General features: G+C 30.4%; 2 protein-coding genes across 2 annotated transcripts; one reads left to right on the plus strand and one right to left on the minus strand.

Annotated features, from left to right (window-relative positions):
• Positions 1–518: 518 nt before the first annotated feature.
• LOC11425917 (chitinase 10) lies at positions 519–2231 on the plus strand. The gene is made up of 2 exons (XM_003626029.4): positions 519–1161; positions 1841–2231. The coding sequence occupies exons 1-2, from the start codon at positions 695–697 to the stop codon at positions 2208–2210; spliced, it is 837 nt and encodes a 278-aa protein (XP_003626077.1). The 5' UTR covers positions 519–694; the 3' UTR covers positions 2211–2231.
• A 2463-nt stretch (positions 2232–4694) lies between these two features.
• LOC11433601 (auxin-responsive protein IAA20) lies at positions 4695–5725 on the minus strand. Its single transcript, XM_003626030.4, has 4 exons — positions 5475–5725; positions 5233–5387; positions 5057–5156; positions 4695–4969 (listed from the first exon to the last, which is right to left on the minus strand). The coding sequence occupies exons 1-4, from the start codon at positions 5642–5644 to the stop codon at positions 4909–4911; spliced, it is 486 nt and encodes a 161-aa protein (XP_003626078.2). The 5' UTR covers positions 5645–5725; the 3' UTR covers positions 4695–4908.
• Between the last annotated feature and the right edge of the window lie 12142 nt (positions 5726–17867).

Below are 17867 nucleotides of genomic sequence, written 5' to 3' on the forward strand. Positions count from 1 at the left end.
AGCCTTTAACCACCGTAGAAATTATTTCCATGATTCAACATTTACATGTTCAATTCAATAATCAAGAGGGTGTCATGTTCAATTTGAGTGCCAAATAATCATAGTTCCTTTTTTCTTTTTAAGTATAAGTGGTAGTCAAACATAGATTAGAAATGAGCTAAATGTATGATATATAAAAGCGACGATTCAAACCCAACACTTTAAAACTTCTGATGTAATTGAAGTATGTAAAACTCTTAATGGTCATTAGTTTATTGTTGCTTACGGCGCTCTTTGAAACACATAAATATTAAGATAAATGTTGAGGTAATAATAGAACCAATTCAAGTCATCTAAATGTGCATTACCAAATCAAAATGACCTACCCTAAAAATATATAATTCACAAAATATTTGCCCCTTTCTCTCTTAAATAAATGTCACATATTGTAAAGATAACATTAACAAAGACAAATAATTTAAACCCTCCGAAAGAAATGGTTCAATCAATTTAGTTACAATACCATGACAAGCACTAAATGCCATGTGAGTCAGATCCACCAAATTAGTACTTCTGCGATACTAGTACAATTACAAGTTTTGTTCCAATGTTTCCCTCTCATCACATTTGTCTATAAAACCCTTCTTGCTTATCTCAATTTCCTAACAAAAACTAACTCTTAATAACATTTAACTGTGCCTTCTTTTTAAAGAAAATGACATTTTCCTTTCTCACCCCCTTATTATTTTGCTTTATTGCTCTTTCCTCCTCCTCTGCATCTTTAGGAGTTGAATCATTTATTGGCTACCCTATTATACCAATCTCTTCTCTAATAAGTAAAAACCTTTATGACACAATATTCCTACACAAAGATGACACTGCATGTCCAGCCAAAAACTTTTATCCTTACCAATCCTTCATTGAAGCTTCCAAATATTTTCCTCAATTTGGTACTACAGGTTGTTTGGCCACAAGAAAGCGTGAGATAGCTGCTTTTCTTGCTCAGATTTCACATGAAACTACTGGTGGGTGGGCCACTGCACCTGATGGACCATTTTCTTGGGGCTTATGCTTCAAAGAAGAAATTAGTCCTCAAAGTAACTACTGTGATTCTACTGACAAAGATTGGCCTTGCTTTGAAGGCAAAACTTACAAAGGAAGAGGTCCTATTCAACTATCTTGGTATACACTAACTACTTGCAAACTATTGATTATTAGATTAAATTAATATATGGTTTATTACCCAATTGTTCTTTGTCCAAATCCACACATCCAAACCAAAAATTGATTCTTTGAGCTCAAATTCAATATGCTATAGTGTACGTAGCAGCGTTAAAATTCTTGACGGTGAGTTTTAATCCATATGATCCTCGGATTGGGAAATAAGTTTTCTGAAAATTTGCTATTTAGAAACCGATTTTGTAATTATTTCGTATCTGTAGTGACCGATTTATAACCGGTCGCTAAATTAGCTTCAAAATCTATTGTAAAATGAGATTTCAGCCGATTTAGAGACTAATTTGCAAAAAAAAACGACTAAACATTTTTGGTCTCTAAATCATTCTCTAACTATATCAGTTTATTTGTCAACAAAAAAAAAAAGGAGAAACTCATTTATGTCAGACAAAATATTCACACATCCAACCATATTATACTTAATCAAGCGATTGAATTCAAGTAGCTAATGAGTTTCAGTTAAAAGCAGTTTGTTCGAGAGAATTCAAGTTCAAATTCTAACTAAAACAATAATAATAAGATTTTACTTGCGTCTCAATCAATCGAATCAGAGTGTTTGTGTATGTATAAAAGTAGTGATTAATTGATTGAGTTATTGTACTAATTGTCATAAACTTTTGTGTAGGAATTATAACTATGGACCAGCAGGGAAGGCCTTAGGATTTGATGGGCTGAGGAATCCAGAGATTGTATCAAACAATTCAGTGATTGCTTTCAAAACTGCTCTATGGTTTTGGATGACAGAGAGAAAACCAATACCTTCTTGTCACAATGTGATGGTTGGAAAATATTTGGCAACAAAAGCTGACATAGCTGCTAATCGCACAGCTGGTTTTGGATTGGTGACAAATATAGTCAATGGTGGATTGGAATGTGGAATTCCTAATGATGCAAGAGTGAATGATCGAATTGGATTTTTTCAAAGATATACTAAGTTGTTCAATGTGGATACTGGACCTAATTTGGATTGTGGATATCAGAAATCTTTTCAATAATTGGTTCTAACTATAATTTAATTCCTTTATGTATGTTTTCGGTTTTTCTTTTTTCTTTTTACTCTGGCAAAAGTTCAATAATCGCTGCAATTTATAATTAGAAAATTAATGAATAAAAAGTTTTTTTTTTTTATTCCTTCTTGTTTGAATTACACGCAGACATGATGTCATTCTACATTATCTTTATCTTATATATATGATAAATGAATTGTTCCATGTATTTGGATCTATCTTGATGTTTTTAGTGGTTGGACACTAGAGAAATCACAATTTAAAGTATGGGAATATATATGTTTTTGATATTTTAACACTCCCTTTGTTAAATACTCGTTATTGGAGTGTTGAGCCAATGATCTTGTTCACAGATACGGAGAGTCTCATACTTAATGGAGAAATGTTAATGTGTCAATTGTGAGTTAAAATTTGACATTTGATGTAAGAGGAGATGTTGAGAAACATATGAGGGAGATTATCCATATACCTAATGCTTTAGGACTTTGGTTGAAGAAGTGATGTCGATCTCACATGTTGTTGCTCTTTGACTAATATGATGAGACATCCCAACGTAGGTTCCCATAGAAGTCGCAACATTATAATAATTTATTTTTATTAGTTTTTGGGTATCATTTGTTTAATTTTTTATCTTAAATTTTAGTTTTAGAATATCTTTCGATTTAATGCATATTAGTCTGTTATTTCAAATTTCTTCACTTTTAATCTTTCGTATGACCTGACAGTGGATAAATGTAGACTTGTTGTGCGAAATTGACAAAATACATGCACGGTTCTATCGAAGTAGTAAAATAGAGTATCGTTCCGTCAGTGAGTTATGAATTCAATTAACTTTAGATAATGATTAGACTAAAGATTTATAAGGTAGAAAAGTTTGGGTTTTTGATTAAAAGCAAATAATAAAAGAAAAGATAAAAGCCTTGAGATTATTGGTTCATCTAAATGACAAGTCCTTCACAAACCAAACTATAAGCTTATAACTTTATGTTAGACCTAATTTCTCAAGACAGTTTCTCTTTTGTTCCTCTAGCAACCAAACCTATTTCGCTGACTTGATTACTATTAGATTTTGGTTCCTCTAACAACCAAGCCTATTTCGCTGACTTGATCATTATTAGTTCCCTTGAAGATCGAAACTATATGTCTCAAAGATTTCAAAGACTATTTCGCTGCCTTTGAAACCCTTGTCTAAATTCACTTGTTCGAATATCAAAGCTCCACTTTCGTTTTATGAATTGATATTTGAGATGATGGATAAACAATTATCAAACCCTCCACTTTCGTTTCCACATTTTGATAATGGTTGATCTATGTTAAAGCGGTGAATTTAGATAAGAAATTAGGGTTACATAAGATTAAGGCTTAGAGCTTGGTTTGATTAGGATTATGTCATTTAGACTTATCCAACAATCTCAAGACAAGAAGAAGTCTACTCACTAATGTTCATCGTAGACAAGGAGAAGAAGAGAGAAAGCATAAAAATAAATAACAAGAAAGTAAAAAGAACTTTTATTAGAAAGACAATTGTCACATATTGAATTCCAAGAAAAGATGAATATTTGTGATGGCTAGCTACTCTATTTATAGTTTACATTCGACTTAAAATTTAAGCAATCACTAGAATGTTCCACAAGTAAACTAAAACAGAGTAGCTTAAAATCTAAGCAAAAGCAGCAAAAGTGGTTCTGGAGGGTGGCACGGCCATGCCAAGCCTAGCACGGGCCGTGCTTCAAATTAAATCACACCATATGTCATTTTACTAGATTAGTATCTTTTTATTTTTTTTAGAGAACTAGATTAGTATCTAAAATATCTAGATTGTGTTATTTGATTGAACGTATATGTAAAAAATTACACTTTTAGTATATATAAAATCAATGACCAGTTTAGTGGGTAGGACTTCCGATTTGAATTTACACTTTCAGTATATTAAACATGTCATGAAGTAACACGAGATTTAGTCACGAGGGAGATAATAGAAGTATGAATATGAGGAGTCAGAATCATCATCATTTATGATTCTCTCAATTTTTTCAATTTGGATAAACAAAGACATAGATAAAATTAGAAGAGAAAAAAAATTTAAAATAATTAATAATTTGGGACTCACTTAGTTGTAAGATCCACTATTTATTTTGTGTTTATCTCTGTTTAAACAATAGAGAAGATTCTTACTCAAATATGAGACATCTTGCAATGTTAATGGCCGATTTGAAATATCCATTATTCTCATAATTTTGAAAGCTCATCACAAAGTCAATGGACTATTTTGGTAGTTTACTGGTGAACTTATAACAATTTTTATTTTTTATTTTATAGATTGTTCGTTACATTGGAATTTCAAAGAATCAGTTGGTCTGAAAATATATTTTACATAAATGATTTTTTGAGAAAATATTTAAATAAACTTAATCTTAGAACACAGTAATTCAAACGAAAGTGAAGTCACTGGTGGGCTTGATGAATAGAGCATGTACAATACTATTCTTTTCCATTTGCTTCTTAGAAATTAAAAAACAAAGTGAGAGCTATGCATTTACATCTATGTTTTTCCGCATACTCCACTAATTAACTAGAGTAAGATTTTTCTACATTACATGATCACATAACAATCACACTCTATTGAGTCTCACTCTAGCTACAGAACAAAATTTGAAATCAAGCACATTTGTTGTCATATACATTTTTAACACCCAAATGTGTCTACCCTTGTGATCTTCAATCTCTTAACAGTCGATAAAAACATCCTACACATTAAAAAAAAAAAAAAAAAAACACAAACACATTAATACACATACATAATGTCTTGTTGTGTTCTTCAAAAACTAACTTACTCCCAAGGAACATCTCCAACCATGACCAAATCCCCTTCTTCATCTTCATAAGTTAACACATGACATCTTTCTGGTTGCACTCCATCCATCTCATTCCCCCCTGTTCCAAATAGTACTCAATAAGTAAACAAAAACATCATAAAATTTACAAGACATTAATAAGAATAGGATCTTACATAGAATGGTAGTGTCAAACATGTGCTCAAGAGTCTTAACTAACTCATGGTAACTTTGATGAGCAAGTATATTCAGTTTTCTACCAATTGGAATTCCTTCCATGTACACCTTCACATACAAGCTATTGTAGTCATAGTTTTGTTGCCATTGCCCCCTAATATAAAAGAATGACAAAAGAAATCAACATAAAATAATTAATGATATATGAATGGTGAATATATATATATATATAGAAATTAACCTTGAAATTGATGAGCCAACATGAAAATGTTGAGTGGGAGAAATGGTGAGTCCAAGACTAAGATCTGTGGGAAGTTGATGTGTAAGAGAGGATGCAGTAGAAATATAAAGATTATGGTTGCTGTTACTGCTAATAGATGAAGAAGAATTTGAACTATTTGTTTTTCCCATTGTGATTGTGAGCTAGATGACATAACAAGCCGCCACCTTAAGGCCTTATATATAAACAAATTTAATTGAGAGATCTATGCTATGCTTATGAAAAAAAAACTCAATTAGACTTCCTCAGCTGTTGTGCCAATTTAACATTTCTTTTTCTTTTTGTTTCTCCTATGTAATTTGGTGGACCATCAAATGTTGTGAATGTAGCCGACAATTACACGTGTCAGTTTAAGAATCCAACTCAGCATCTTTTTATGTTTCAACAAATATTTTCAAGTGTGATGTAGCAATTTCTCCTATTTCAATTTTCAAATACAAGGAAGAAAAGTCAAAGTAATAGATATATTTTGTTCAAAGTTTTAATGAGATACTTGATTTTGTTTTAATATATATATATATATATATATATATATATATATATATATTTGAAACCGTAGTAATATTATTCGTTATGATCTTATCTAAACATAGACGGTTTTTATCAAATATAAAGTTAATTAAACCAATTACTTACAATAGTCAGTTGTTCTTGATAGCTATAATGATTTTATTAATGTATTCTTTGATGTAATCAACATTTTCATTAATCCGACTCTAATATGATGTTAAATCGTGAATTTAAATTTCAATCTTAAAAATTAGTTCACACAAGGGGCTCAAGCACATATGTACATCTTGCAGTTCGAAAGTTTTGATAATATGAGATAATAGCTTAGTTAGCCTCGATAGGTAGAAAAGATTGAGTATTTAATAAACTTCTAAATTTAATATGTGCAACTATTTTATGATAATTTTTGGACAACTCTCTATTATAATTAGTCTTCTTTATCTTTATCTTTATTTTTCATTGTTTTGATAGAAGATTGCCAAAAAAAAGAAAAAAATTGACATATAAATATCATTAATTACTCTTGTTTTACCAACTTAACTTCAATTAAGCAATGTGAATCTTCTTTGGTATACAAAACAATATACTTTGACGCGTGTTATTCCATTAAAAATTGTTCATTATTTGAAACGTCTTTTTATGCACGTCCATGAGAGAGAACCAGTGTATTGTAAGTGCTTATGATGCATGTAAAATAATATGAACACTTTAATATATTTAGAGGAAATATGAAGGAGATGTTGGAGTTACAATAGAGACATGTAATGGACAACGCGTGTGGTGGTTTTTGTTTGAAGGGAATGAACCTAGACTGTGTAGAGAATTGATGGGCAATATTGAGGTGGACAAGAGAACATTGATAACTGAAACCTTGTACACATAGACATAACATAGGTCATATCCAATGGATCAATGTTCAATATTGGATATAATCATCGTGTAGCGCATGAGGGATCTTGATTGCTGAGACCAAATTCTATAAACAAATAAGGTATTGAAACTTGTGATGCTTCCTTCCTTGAAACGCTCCATGAATAGCAAAGAAACTATCAACAGCATGAGAGTATACATATGAAGATAAGTTGCAAGCATTTTTTTAACAAGAAGAATGCTAACTAATGCTCTTGAGATGTTGGTTAAAGTACTAAAATAAGTAACTTTATAACAAAAAGTTATGTAATTATTGTTGAGATAAAAGTAAAAACTTGCATTTCTAAAACATAATTTCTATAAATGAATTCTTTAACCATTGCTCTTAAGATACTTGTTAACGAAACTCTTTTAACAAAGGAATTGTATCTTCCATGCACAACTACAAAAATTAAAACTATTATTGATATTCATTAAATTAAGGGATTTAAATCTTCAAACAAATATTTTACCATGTGCACACCAAAAACTTAAGACCAAATTGTTAGAACATCTACTTGTGACGCACATGTTAACATATGTCTTAAGACATATGTTAAGAATGTGAAATATAGAAATTGTGTATCGAGTTCCCGTGAGCTTAGCTCAGTTGGTAAGAACATTGTATAATTTATGCAGGGGTTTGGGTTCGAACCCCAGACATCCCATTTTTCCACAATTAATTGTGTGACCACTAGGCTATTAAACCAAAAAAAAATATTGTGTATCAAAAATAGTGTAAATTTATTTTTCTAAATACGGAGTATTTTCTATTTGGAAAAATCTTAACATGTGTCTTAGTTAGGGTGTACTTAACTACTTATTACAATTAATTACACATTGAACCTAATTTACTACTATAAGACAAGTGTCCTCCCTTTTGCTTTTCAATAATTTAACTAGACACACTACCAAGCTTGACATCATTTTCCTTGTTTTTTAACCATCGTTGACGTGAATGAATGACATAGTAGTAATTTTTAGGGTTAGAATTATTTACGGCAAATTTGCGAGTTTAATAGAAAGAAGAAGTTAATCTGGTTAATAGCACTACATATTTTTGTAAACTGAGAATTAACGTATTGAATGATGTAAAATGAGTGTACGTTCAAAAGTATTTATAGGTTCGATGTGAAATGATAATATCTCACAAATTTGTTTGAACGCCTATGAGACAAATCATTAGATACAAGTAATGAATTTTATGCAAATTCCTTGTTTTATTTTTTTGATGTAAAAATCCTTGTTTGAACCAAAAAGAAAAATTCGAATGAATTGTGTAAAATATAATAATTCGAACCAAATATATGACATTTTTATTTATATTTAAGATGGGCGGAATATCATTTCATTGTGTGCTTATATATTCATAAAAAATGTGTATGCTTTTTTTAGAGGAAAAAAAGTGTGTATATATGTTGTGCTTAATTTTTGTTGGGTACAATTAATGGCTATTATTATTATTATTATTATTATTATTATTATTATTATTAGTACTACTACTACTACAAACTCCTTATAAATTACTAACATATTTTGTTTATGCATAAGTTTTTTTTAGGAGACTTTTGTTTTAAATAAGTGTCTTTTTTTGAGAGCGTTTAAAATAAGTGTCTGTTAACAAAAGGATTGTGCCACATAAAGCACGGGCATTATATATGTATATACTTGGCCTTTTCTGATAAAGATACTAGAACCCTAAAAAGGAAAAACTCATGCTTGGCCTTTTTTTGCTTGATGGTTCTTTTAGGTGATAGACTCAGACATTGAGAAGTAAGTAAACGTTTCTGTTTTGTGTAATATATCACAGAAGTAAGTAAACGTCACTATAATTTCTTTTAATATTATTGAAACCTTTTATATATTTTCTTAGTCAAAGTCTTCATCAATATCATTCACCGAATATAATGAGAATTATAAAGCAGATAGGTTAACTCCTAACCAAAAAATAAAGATTAGTATTCTTAAATTAGGTTAGCAGTTTTTGTTTAGAGATTAAGAAAATAAAAGACATAATGATAGTATTGGAGAAAAAGAGATTTGATATGAAGGGGAGGGAGCACTAAGCAACAAAAAGACATAATAATCAGAATTGTCGAACAATGTCTAATGACACTTTTTTAATGGTAGTGTGATGCCGAGCTCCTGTCTTGGGGACACAAAATAAATTCAATTTAATTTGTTAACACATCATATTCTAAGTTTCTTCTCCATTCAACACATAGCTCCCACGTGTAATATTTCACGCTTACTAAGCAATTTTATTTCCATGAGCACGTCTTAATTTTTATTTTTATTATTTTTCCTATGGTTCAGAAGTTGAAGAGGGAACAAGAGCTTTAAAAAACAAAATCAAAGAGCAAAACTTGGTACAATTTGCTTGAATGTAAAGAAACGACATGCTACCTAAAGAAGGAGGTATGAGACTACTAAATACTATTCAACCGGGAGAAAAGACAAAAAAAAATGAAAATGTTCCCCACCATACCATTACCAACCATAAGGTTGCTTGAATTAGCCATCAAATTGTCATTTGGTCCCCAGCAAAGTACATGAATATTAAGCAATGTGTAAACCAATTAACGTTTCTGTTTTGTTTAATTGCCGGAGAAAATGTGTCTTGCAACGATAAGGCCAATTTAGTCACCGTTCCTGTTCTTGTACCCCTGGTTTTTCAATGCAAAGTATGTGACCAATATATATAGCTCGATTATTACTGTTTGAGGGTAATTAATAGACGATAAATGTTAACGGATGTCCCAGAGCATTCTTTAAAATGAAAAGTAAAGATAAATGAAAAGTAACATAATCAATCATGTTCGAATTCATATATTAGAGTTTAGAATTTGGAACGTAAAGATGTGCAACTACGCAAGCACACTAGCATATAACATGCATATGCACTTGCATGCAGATACATAAGTTTCAAACAAGCAAAGTCATGAGATGATGGCTGCACTGCAATCACCTCACTACCTCCCACTATACTTTGGTTAAAAAAAACACACCAAGCACACCCTTCGGTTAAATAAAATAAAAAAACTCCAAAGCACACACTTTGGTTAAAAACTCCAAGAATAAGTTTAAAAAATTCTCAAATAATTAACGAAAATCCAAGCACACACGTTGGTTATATAAAAAAAAAAATAAAAAAAAATCAACACCCTTTTGTTATCAGCACTTTCGTCAAACCAGATTTTAAGAATGCAAAGCAGACAACCCAGTTTTATGATAGAAATACTTTCTATTAACACAAGTAAATGACGTTTTTACCCCAGCGGTAGTTAACAACCGTTGGAGAAACCGGCGGCAGTTAACTGCCGCTGGCATCAGCGGTAATTAACTGCCGTTGCAATGTTTATGATATGAACGTAGAAACCTCCATTTTCTGGTTACAGTGTTACATGCAAAACACTTTCATTTTCAATCTAAAATCACCCAAATCTCATTTGCTCGAAAATCATCCTTATTTCTTCAAGTAAGTCATCTTAATCTTATTTACACGCAATGTAGTTTGTTTAGGGTGTTATTTTCATAATTTTAGCAAAATGTTAGTGCTTAGGTTAGGTTTAAAAATTGCAAATTATGTTAGATTTTGATATAATAATGTAGGGTTTTTACTGGCATTGTTGTTTAGAGTAGGTTTAGGTACAATGTAGTTGAATTTGATGTTGAAATAACACTAATTGTGCTAGTATTTTAAAATGCACTTAAAGTGTTTGATGAAATGCCTAAGTGAAATAATCTTGCTTTTTTTGTGATTTTTTTTTTCAAATATGTTAAATTTTATAATGTACATATGTTATAATTTTTATAAGGTTGGATTTTGACATTTTTTGGCAAGTTTAAAAATGACATAATGTTATACGATACGTAATTTTTTTTGATGAAATGCCTAAGTTGAATGATTCTAAGTTTGAATTTTTATGAATGCTTAAGTAAAATTTGTTATATGTTACATGTTACTTGTCTTAGGTTCAATATCTTAGGTTCAATGGCTTGGATTTTTATGATATAATGTTTGGATAATTTTTATGATATAATGTTACATGTTACATAATGTTTGGATTTTTATTTTCATTCTTTTAATTTATTTTTGTACAGATATGACTGGGGCGGAGGATGCGCGGGAGCGACGTATTAGAGAGGGGGGAGGATGCCTTCTTTTATGTACTTTTTGACTATGATCAAGGTGATGTATAATTATGACATGTTCCGTACATTTTTGTATTTCCATGACATTTCCCGACATACCTTTTATATTATTTCTTGCATTTTAATTTTATCCTGTTAAATATTATTTTGTACGTTTTATATTCTTTAATTTGCAATTGGATGCAAAAACAGGTCAAAATTCTTGGAAAAACCATTGTAGAGTGCATTGGTTTTGTTTACTTATGTGAACGGCAGTTAACTGCCGCCGAAGACTATTACGTAATTTTCTTATGTCAATAGGAAGTATTCAATGTCAGAAAGCAATTTTCTTTATGATATGACGTTATTTTAGTGGGCCGGCCCACTTTAACATATGCGGCTATAAAGGAAATGGAGTTTGGAAATTGGTCTTTAGGCATCTACGATTTGCTCACACGCATCTTGAACTATCCAAAATATCCTCAACGAAAAATCACTACCTTTCGCAAGAACGGTAGTTAGGAATAAGTTACAGGGAATAAACAGGGGCAGTAAGAAACTCAGGTGGATGTGTATATTCCATAAACAGGGACAGTAATCATGGGATAGTCTTCCAAAGTGAAGATTGTGCTTTCTAACTGATACGTCTGGTGATCATCTCTCTCTCGCAGCTACATTTGCCAAATTTATTGCTTTGTTATGATGCTCCTCAAATATTTATTTGCTTGAGTCATCCAAATAAGAAGTGATATTAATAATCAACAAGAACAAACAATAATTAATTCCAAAATCAACAAGAGTCAAGAAATTATACTTATGTAGCGCTTAGATGGACAATTTTACTTGTTTGTTACAAAGCAAACAACGCGCACGAAATGCACGACACTGTATTTTTCACCCAATTTCACATGATTTTCGTTAAATGAGGAAGTGCATAAACGGTAGCACATCCACGTGATGGAGAAGCTTTTCACTTGTTCGTGTGTTTCTTGCATGTATTCTCCCGTAACAAATAGCACCTCTCTTTTACTATACATGTCATTACTATATATTTTTTTTTAATTCAAATAAACATTTTAAACACTAAATTATTTTATAGTTACCGACAGAGAAAATATAATTACAGGAAATGGAATTTGCAATAAAGGCATGTGAAGGTGTACATATGTTGAACCATGATAAGTTTGATAACACAAATATTGATACCGTGTTGCAGCCAATTGATGGGTCGTTGTTCAGTTTCAACAAAGAAACAAAAATAGGCAAATTTGTTTTAGAAGATTCTTTTTATAGGGTATATTGAGAATTTAGGGATTTTGAAATTTGAAGACGTTTTGGGATTTTTTTAAGATGATTATAATGGTTTGAGTTTATTAATTTTGATAAAGTTTGATTTTAAATAATCTTGTGTTTATTTATGAAGATGATGATGAATATGATAACAATAAGATGATGATGAATACAATGAATTTTTTAGGTTAAGTAAATGTTATCATTTTTTCAAAGATTAAGGGCCTGTTTGATTTGCTTTTTAAAAGCTCTATTTTAGTTTTCAAAAATTATAAAACTAAAAATCTGTTTGATAAGAATTTTTTCGTCGCCGGCGGCGGCTTTGAAAAACTGTTTCAGAATTCAGTTTTTAAATAGCTGAAAACGAAAACATCTAAAAGATGTTTTGCTTCTGGATTTTCTGTTTTCAAACACACGCGGAAAAGCAAGACTTTTTAATAATGGCACTATTGTAAATATTTGAAACCTTTCCTTCACTATTGTAAAAACTCACCAAACAAGTTTTTTAATTTTTTCTTCTCAAAAATAGTTTTTAAAAGTAGAACTACCAAACAGATTTTTTTATTTACTTCTGAAAACCAGCTTTCAAAAACAGATTTATAAAACAATTTTAAAAAACTAAAAAGCAAAACTGAATCAAACAGGCCCTAAATGAATTGTTTTTAGTTTTAAAATGTTTATTATTGAACTAAAAAATTTAGCAGCAACATGTATGATAAAATTGTCCATCTAGACGCGCCACATAAGTAAAATTGACTTTAAAATACGGTGGGAGACCAGAAATGATGAAAACTAAAAACTAAGGGACTAAAAAGTTGGATTTTAAAATAGAAAACTTATGTGTTTTTGAAAATAGGAGAACAAAAAATGTATTTAAACTGAAAACTTAATAAGATTAGTGTCTTGTGTGTTTCCCTTAAAAAAAAAATTAGTGTCTTGTGTGATTTTATCATAGTTAAATTTGTTTGATCTCAATAATATATTAAATGGCTTTAAAACTTGTCCCGTGAGCATAGCTCAGTTGGCAGAACAATGTATTATTATATGCAGGGGCTAACATATTATGTATTAATACAAAGTTACTCTTTATGGGATGTTTAACATATAAGATCACATGTTTCTATCAACAACAAAAAAAGATCACATGTTAGCATGACCCATAAAATAAAACAATCTTCTTTATTTCTGAAAATTAGGAACTGACGATTTTTTGGATCATGGTTTTGGAAACGCCAAAGTCAATAATGCTCATTCAAACTATGATATTTCATATCCATTGCCTATGAAGTATGAACCACTACATTCAAGTGTGATCTTTCAAATCCAAATCAATAATGCTCATCAAAACTATGATATTTCATATCCATCACCTATGAAGTATGAACCACAACATTAAAGTGTGGTCTTTCAAATCCAAAATTGTTTGGATCACTAAACTATTGCATGATGCATCCTATCCTACTTATGTAGCAACAAAAGAAAAATTATATTCACGCCCAACAATAAGTCGAATGTTATGTGTTTGCGGTTTGTCTGTCATTCTTGTCTTCGTCTCCCTTGGATAGGGAGATGTCAATGGTACTGCAAGATTCTTATATCAATATATAGCTATAAAAAAATTAATTAGATTGCTATTTAGATAACTATGATAATTGTCTAGTTGATTCGATGGGATTTGGGATTGGCCAACTTGGCCTTCGTTGTTTTTTTTCTCGGCTTTCTTCTTTAGGTTATGTCTCGCACAGTGTAATTATTATTTTTTGTATATTTGACAGGAAGATAACTATGTCATTTCATTGTCAATAATATGCATAATACAGTTAAGAACTTGCTAGATTTTTGACCCGTGCTCCACTCAGTTTTATTGTAAAGGGATTGACATACAAATAATAAAATGCAATATATAATTGATAACGGTGAAAAAATAACATGTGATAATCCATAGTAGACAAAATAAAACACTTCATAAAATGTATGAAATTTGAAAATATTATAAAAGAAAATTCGGTAATCCTATCAATAATTCGTTAAAAGAAGTTTCATCACACATTGTGAAATACTTCCTTATACGACATTGAACGTTACATTGGTATATTCACCATCTTCATAAGTGATCAATATATTTATTTAGTCCTTCGCTGGATGTAACTCTTGAAACAGCAACATACAACTGTCCGTGAGAAAATACAGGTGTTGGTAGATATACATCATCATGTTTAAGCGACTGGACTTGACTTTTGTTAATTGTCATTGCAAATGATACAGTCAAAGCAAATTGTCTTCGTTGAAACTTAAAGGGAATCCTGACATCTGAAGGCGATATAGATAGCCTGGATACAATTTGCTTCAGATGAATTAGTGTGATGAATTAGAGGTTAGGAAATGAAAATAATTTCACTCACCAACATTACTTCTAGAAATGACCCTCCCCTCAATGACGTATCTTCCCATCCTGGTGATAACCAATCTGGTTCCATTGCATAATCCATATCGTGTATCTATATTTCTCAACAACATAACTGACACATCAACCTTTAACCTTAATTTGTGATTAGGCAGTCCAGAAACAGTGATGGTGTTGAGGAATTCGGGTGTATGAACATCGTCAATATGATCACCATTTAAGTTGCGATGAATGGGTGAATCATAACTCAAATAAACCTTCTCCTCACAAAGTAGCCGAGTTTGCATGAAAATTAGGGTATTTTGTTTGTAAACGTATTAAATAAGTGTAGAAAAAATTGTCAAAAACAAAAAAGGCAACAAGATAGGAATGAAATAAAGGCATGAAATTGGTTAAAAAAAAGTGTACAAAATATTGTAAAAAAAAAAACCATGAAATTAGTGCGATGAATTTTTCTAGTATTGTGTACAAAATATTGTAAAAAAAAAAAGGCAAGAGGATAGCAATAAAAAAAGGCAAGAGGATAAGAATGAAATTGGAGCGATGCATCTTTTTAGTATTAAATAAGTGTGCAAAATATTTCCTTAAAAAGGAAAGTGTACAAAAAAATTATAAAAAAAAAAATATAAAATAGAAGGCATCAAACGTGATCATTGATATGCTCATGATTTTTAGAACAAACGTGCAACATCAAATAAGTGTAGAAAATATTTCCTTCAAAAAAAAAAAGGCAAGATGATAGAAATGAAATTGGTGCGATGCATCTTTTTAGATGAAATTTGTTAGGTTAAATAATTGCAAACCTAATAAAGCAAATGAGCTTAAAAAAATTAGGTTAAATTACTGCAGACCTAACAAAATTAATAAATAAGGGTTTCTAGAACAAATGTGCAGCATCAAATAAGTGTAGAAAATATTTTCTTCAAAAAAAAAAGGACAAGAGGATAGAAATGAAATTGGTGCGATGCATTTTTTTAGATGGAATTTGTTAGGTTAAATAATTACAAACCTAATAAAGCAAATGAGCGGAAAAAAAAATAGGTTAGATTGATGCAGACCTAACAAAATTAATAAATAGAGCAATATTATTTGAACAACCATTTCTTTTGACAACCTTTTGGACAACTAAATTATACAAAGAAATTTAGGTAGTGGCACAAAAATCAAAACAATAGAGAGAGAAAGTAAAATGATAATGTGAATATGAGAGAGAAAGTTGTCAAAAAATAGTTGTTCAAATATCATTTCTCTAATAAATAAGGATTCTCATCATATCTAATGATGTGAAAAATTAGACGAAGGTTATCCTAAAAAAAATGCCCCAATTGAAAGCGGACAAAAGGGAGGAATAAATGTTCTATCACTTGACGATGTTACATAACTTTTTATTTTTTTTGCTAATTTTGATTCAACAATTAAAATTAAGGTTTTTTTTTTCTTTCTCAAATATAATTTCTCATGTGATGTGTTCACACACAATTACATGAATCGTATTCTACTAATTTATACCAAACTAATGAGAACAATACTTTTACCAAATTAATTTTGTAAAGTATAATTGATATATTTGTGGATATAGTTTTTTTTGGATATAATAAAGCATAAAATGTTAATTTTAAGAGCGATACACATAAAATTAATTAGATGATATAATTCAAAAGAAGTAGTTACAATTTGATTGAAAATTGCTATTCATTTTTGAACAATTTTTCTTAGTTGATGTAATATTATGGGACCGGAAGAAGTAACTCAACATCCATATTGTGGTTAGTCCACGTCCATTACCATCATGGTGTTTATAAATAAAATTCAACGTACTGACCATAATAATAATACAAAAAAGTACAGACAAGATGACACGGTGGCACGTGAACCCAATGGGATTTTCACGTGAAAGTGGGAGACTCCTCTCTCATTTTTAGTCCTAAGATTGATGACACACGAGGGAGTGTGCGTGCCCTTGTTACCCCTTGAATTGGAGGGTCCTCTAAGCAATCCTACAAAAGCCATCATGTGGCTATTACTTCACCAAAGAACTTGGATTCCATAGTGAGGTTTTCTTTGAATATGACTCATCAATATTCAATACTCCTTTCAAATGAAGGGATCAAAAGCATCTATATACGTGGCTAATTCTCCTTGCTCCATCTAAGCTTCAAATCCGAATAACAAAAAAAGTCATAAATCATAATGTCGGGAACCTATAGGTTGATCTTATCTTTAATTATATGTGGGTCTTTGAAAATGATATACTACTATATTTTTTTAAAAAATAAATATTAAATCTTAAAATAATTGTTGTCCAAATTCCAAGCACACTTAAAAAAGTAATCCATTGTATGTAGTTGGATATCTTTTTCTGATTTGGGAGATATGGTCTTTCATTTTCAGGGTGAAATATTCATAGATAATTTACTCTTTTTTTTCCTACAACAATTGTCACATTTTTCGTGAATTTATCTTAGTTGGTAGGGATATTGCATAATATATGCAGAGGTTGGGGTTCGAATATCAGACACTCAACTTCTAAACAATTTAATTATGCGAGCTCTAACCACTAAACTATTGAAGAAAAAAGTATCTTAAATAATACCACGTTCAATTTTTAATGCTTAATTGATTTTATTTTCTGAATTGTACACTCTCTAATTAATATATTGTATACCACTTTAAAAAAAAAAAAAAAAAAAAAAAAAAAAAAGCAGTTTGTATTTATGATAATAATAAAAAAATACACTTACGATTAATTAGAATAGTTAAGAAAATCACGATTCTTCATATTTTCTTTATGTGTAAAATGGTCATGATGCAACAAATATGAAAAAATAATTTGTTTGATACATTGATTATCATATCATGCGAGAAAAGAATGTACAATAAAAAAGTGGTGGTGAATGAGGATCCACATCCTCTCTTGATACCAAAAAATCAATATCAATACAAAATGACAAATAAGAGCAGTCCAATACATATTAATTTGTGGAAGACCTTTTGTGAGTATCTCTTAAATTATTATTTCGGTCAGTCCTAGGAATTAAAATTGACATGTGCCACCTAAGTGGCCCTGATGACCACATGAATTCTTCTTATATATTATTGCTTCTTTC

This window comes from Medicago truncatula, chromosome 7, assembly GCF_003473485.1.
Source record: "Medicago truncatula cultivar Jemalong A17 chromosome 7, MtrunA17r5.0-ANR, whole genome shotgun sequence".
Lineage (NCBI taxonomy): Eukaryota > Viridiplantae > Streptophyta > Magnoliopsida > Fabales > Fabaceae > Medicago > Medicago truncatula.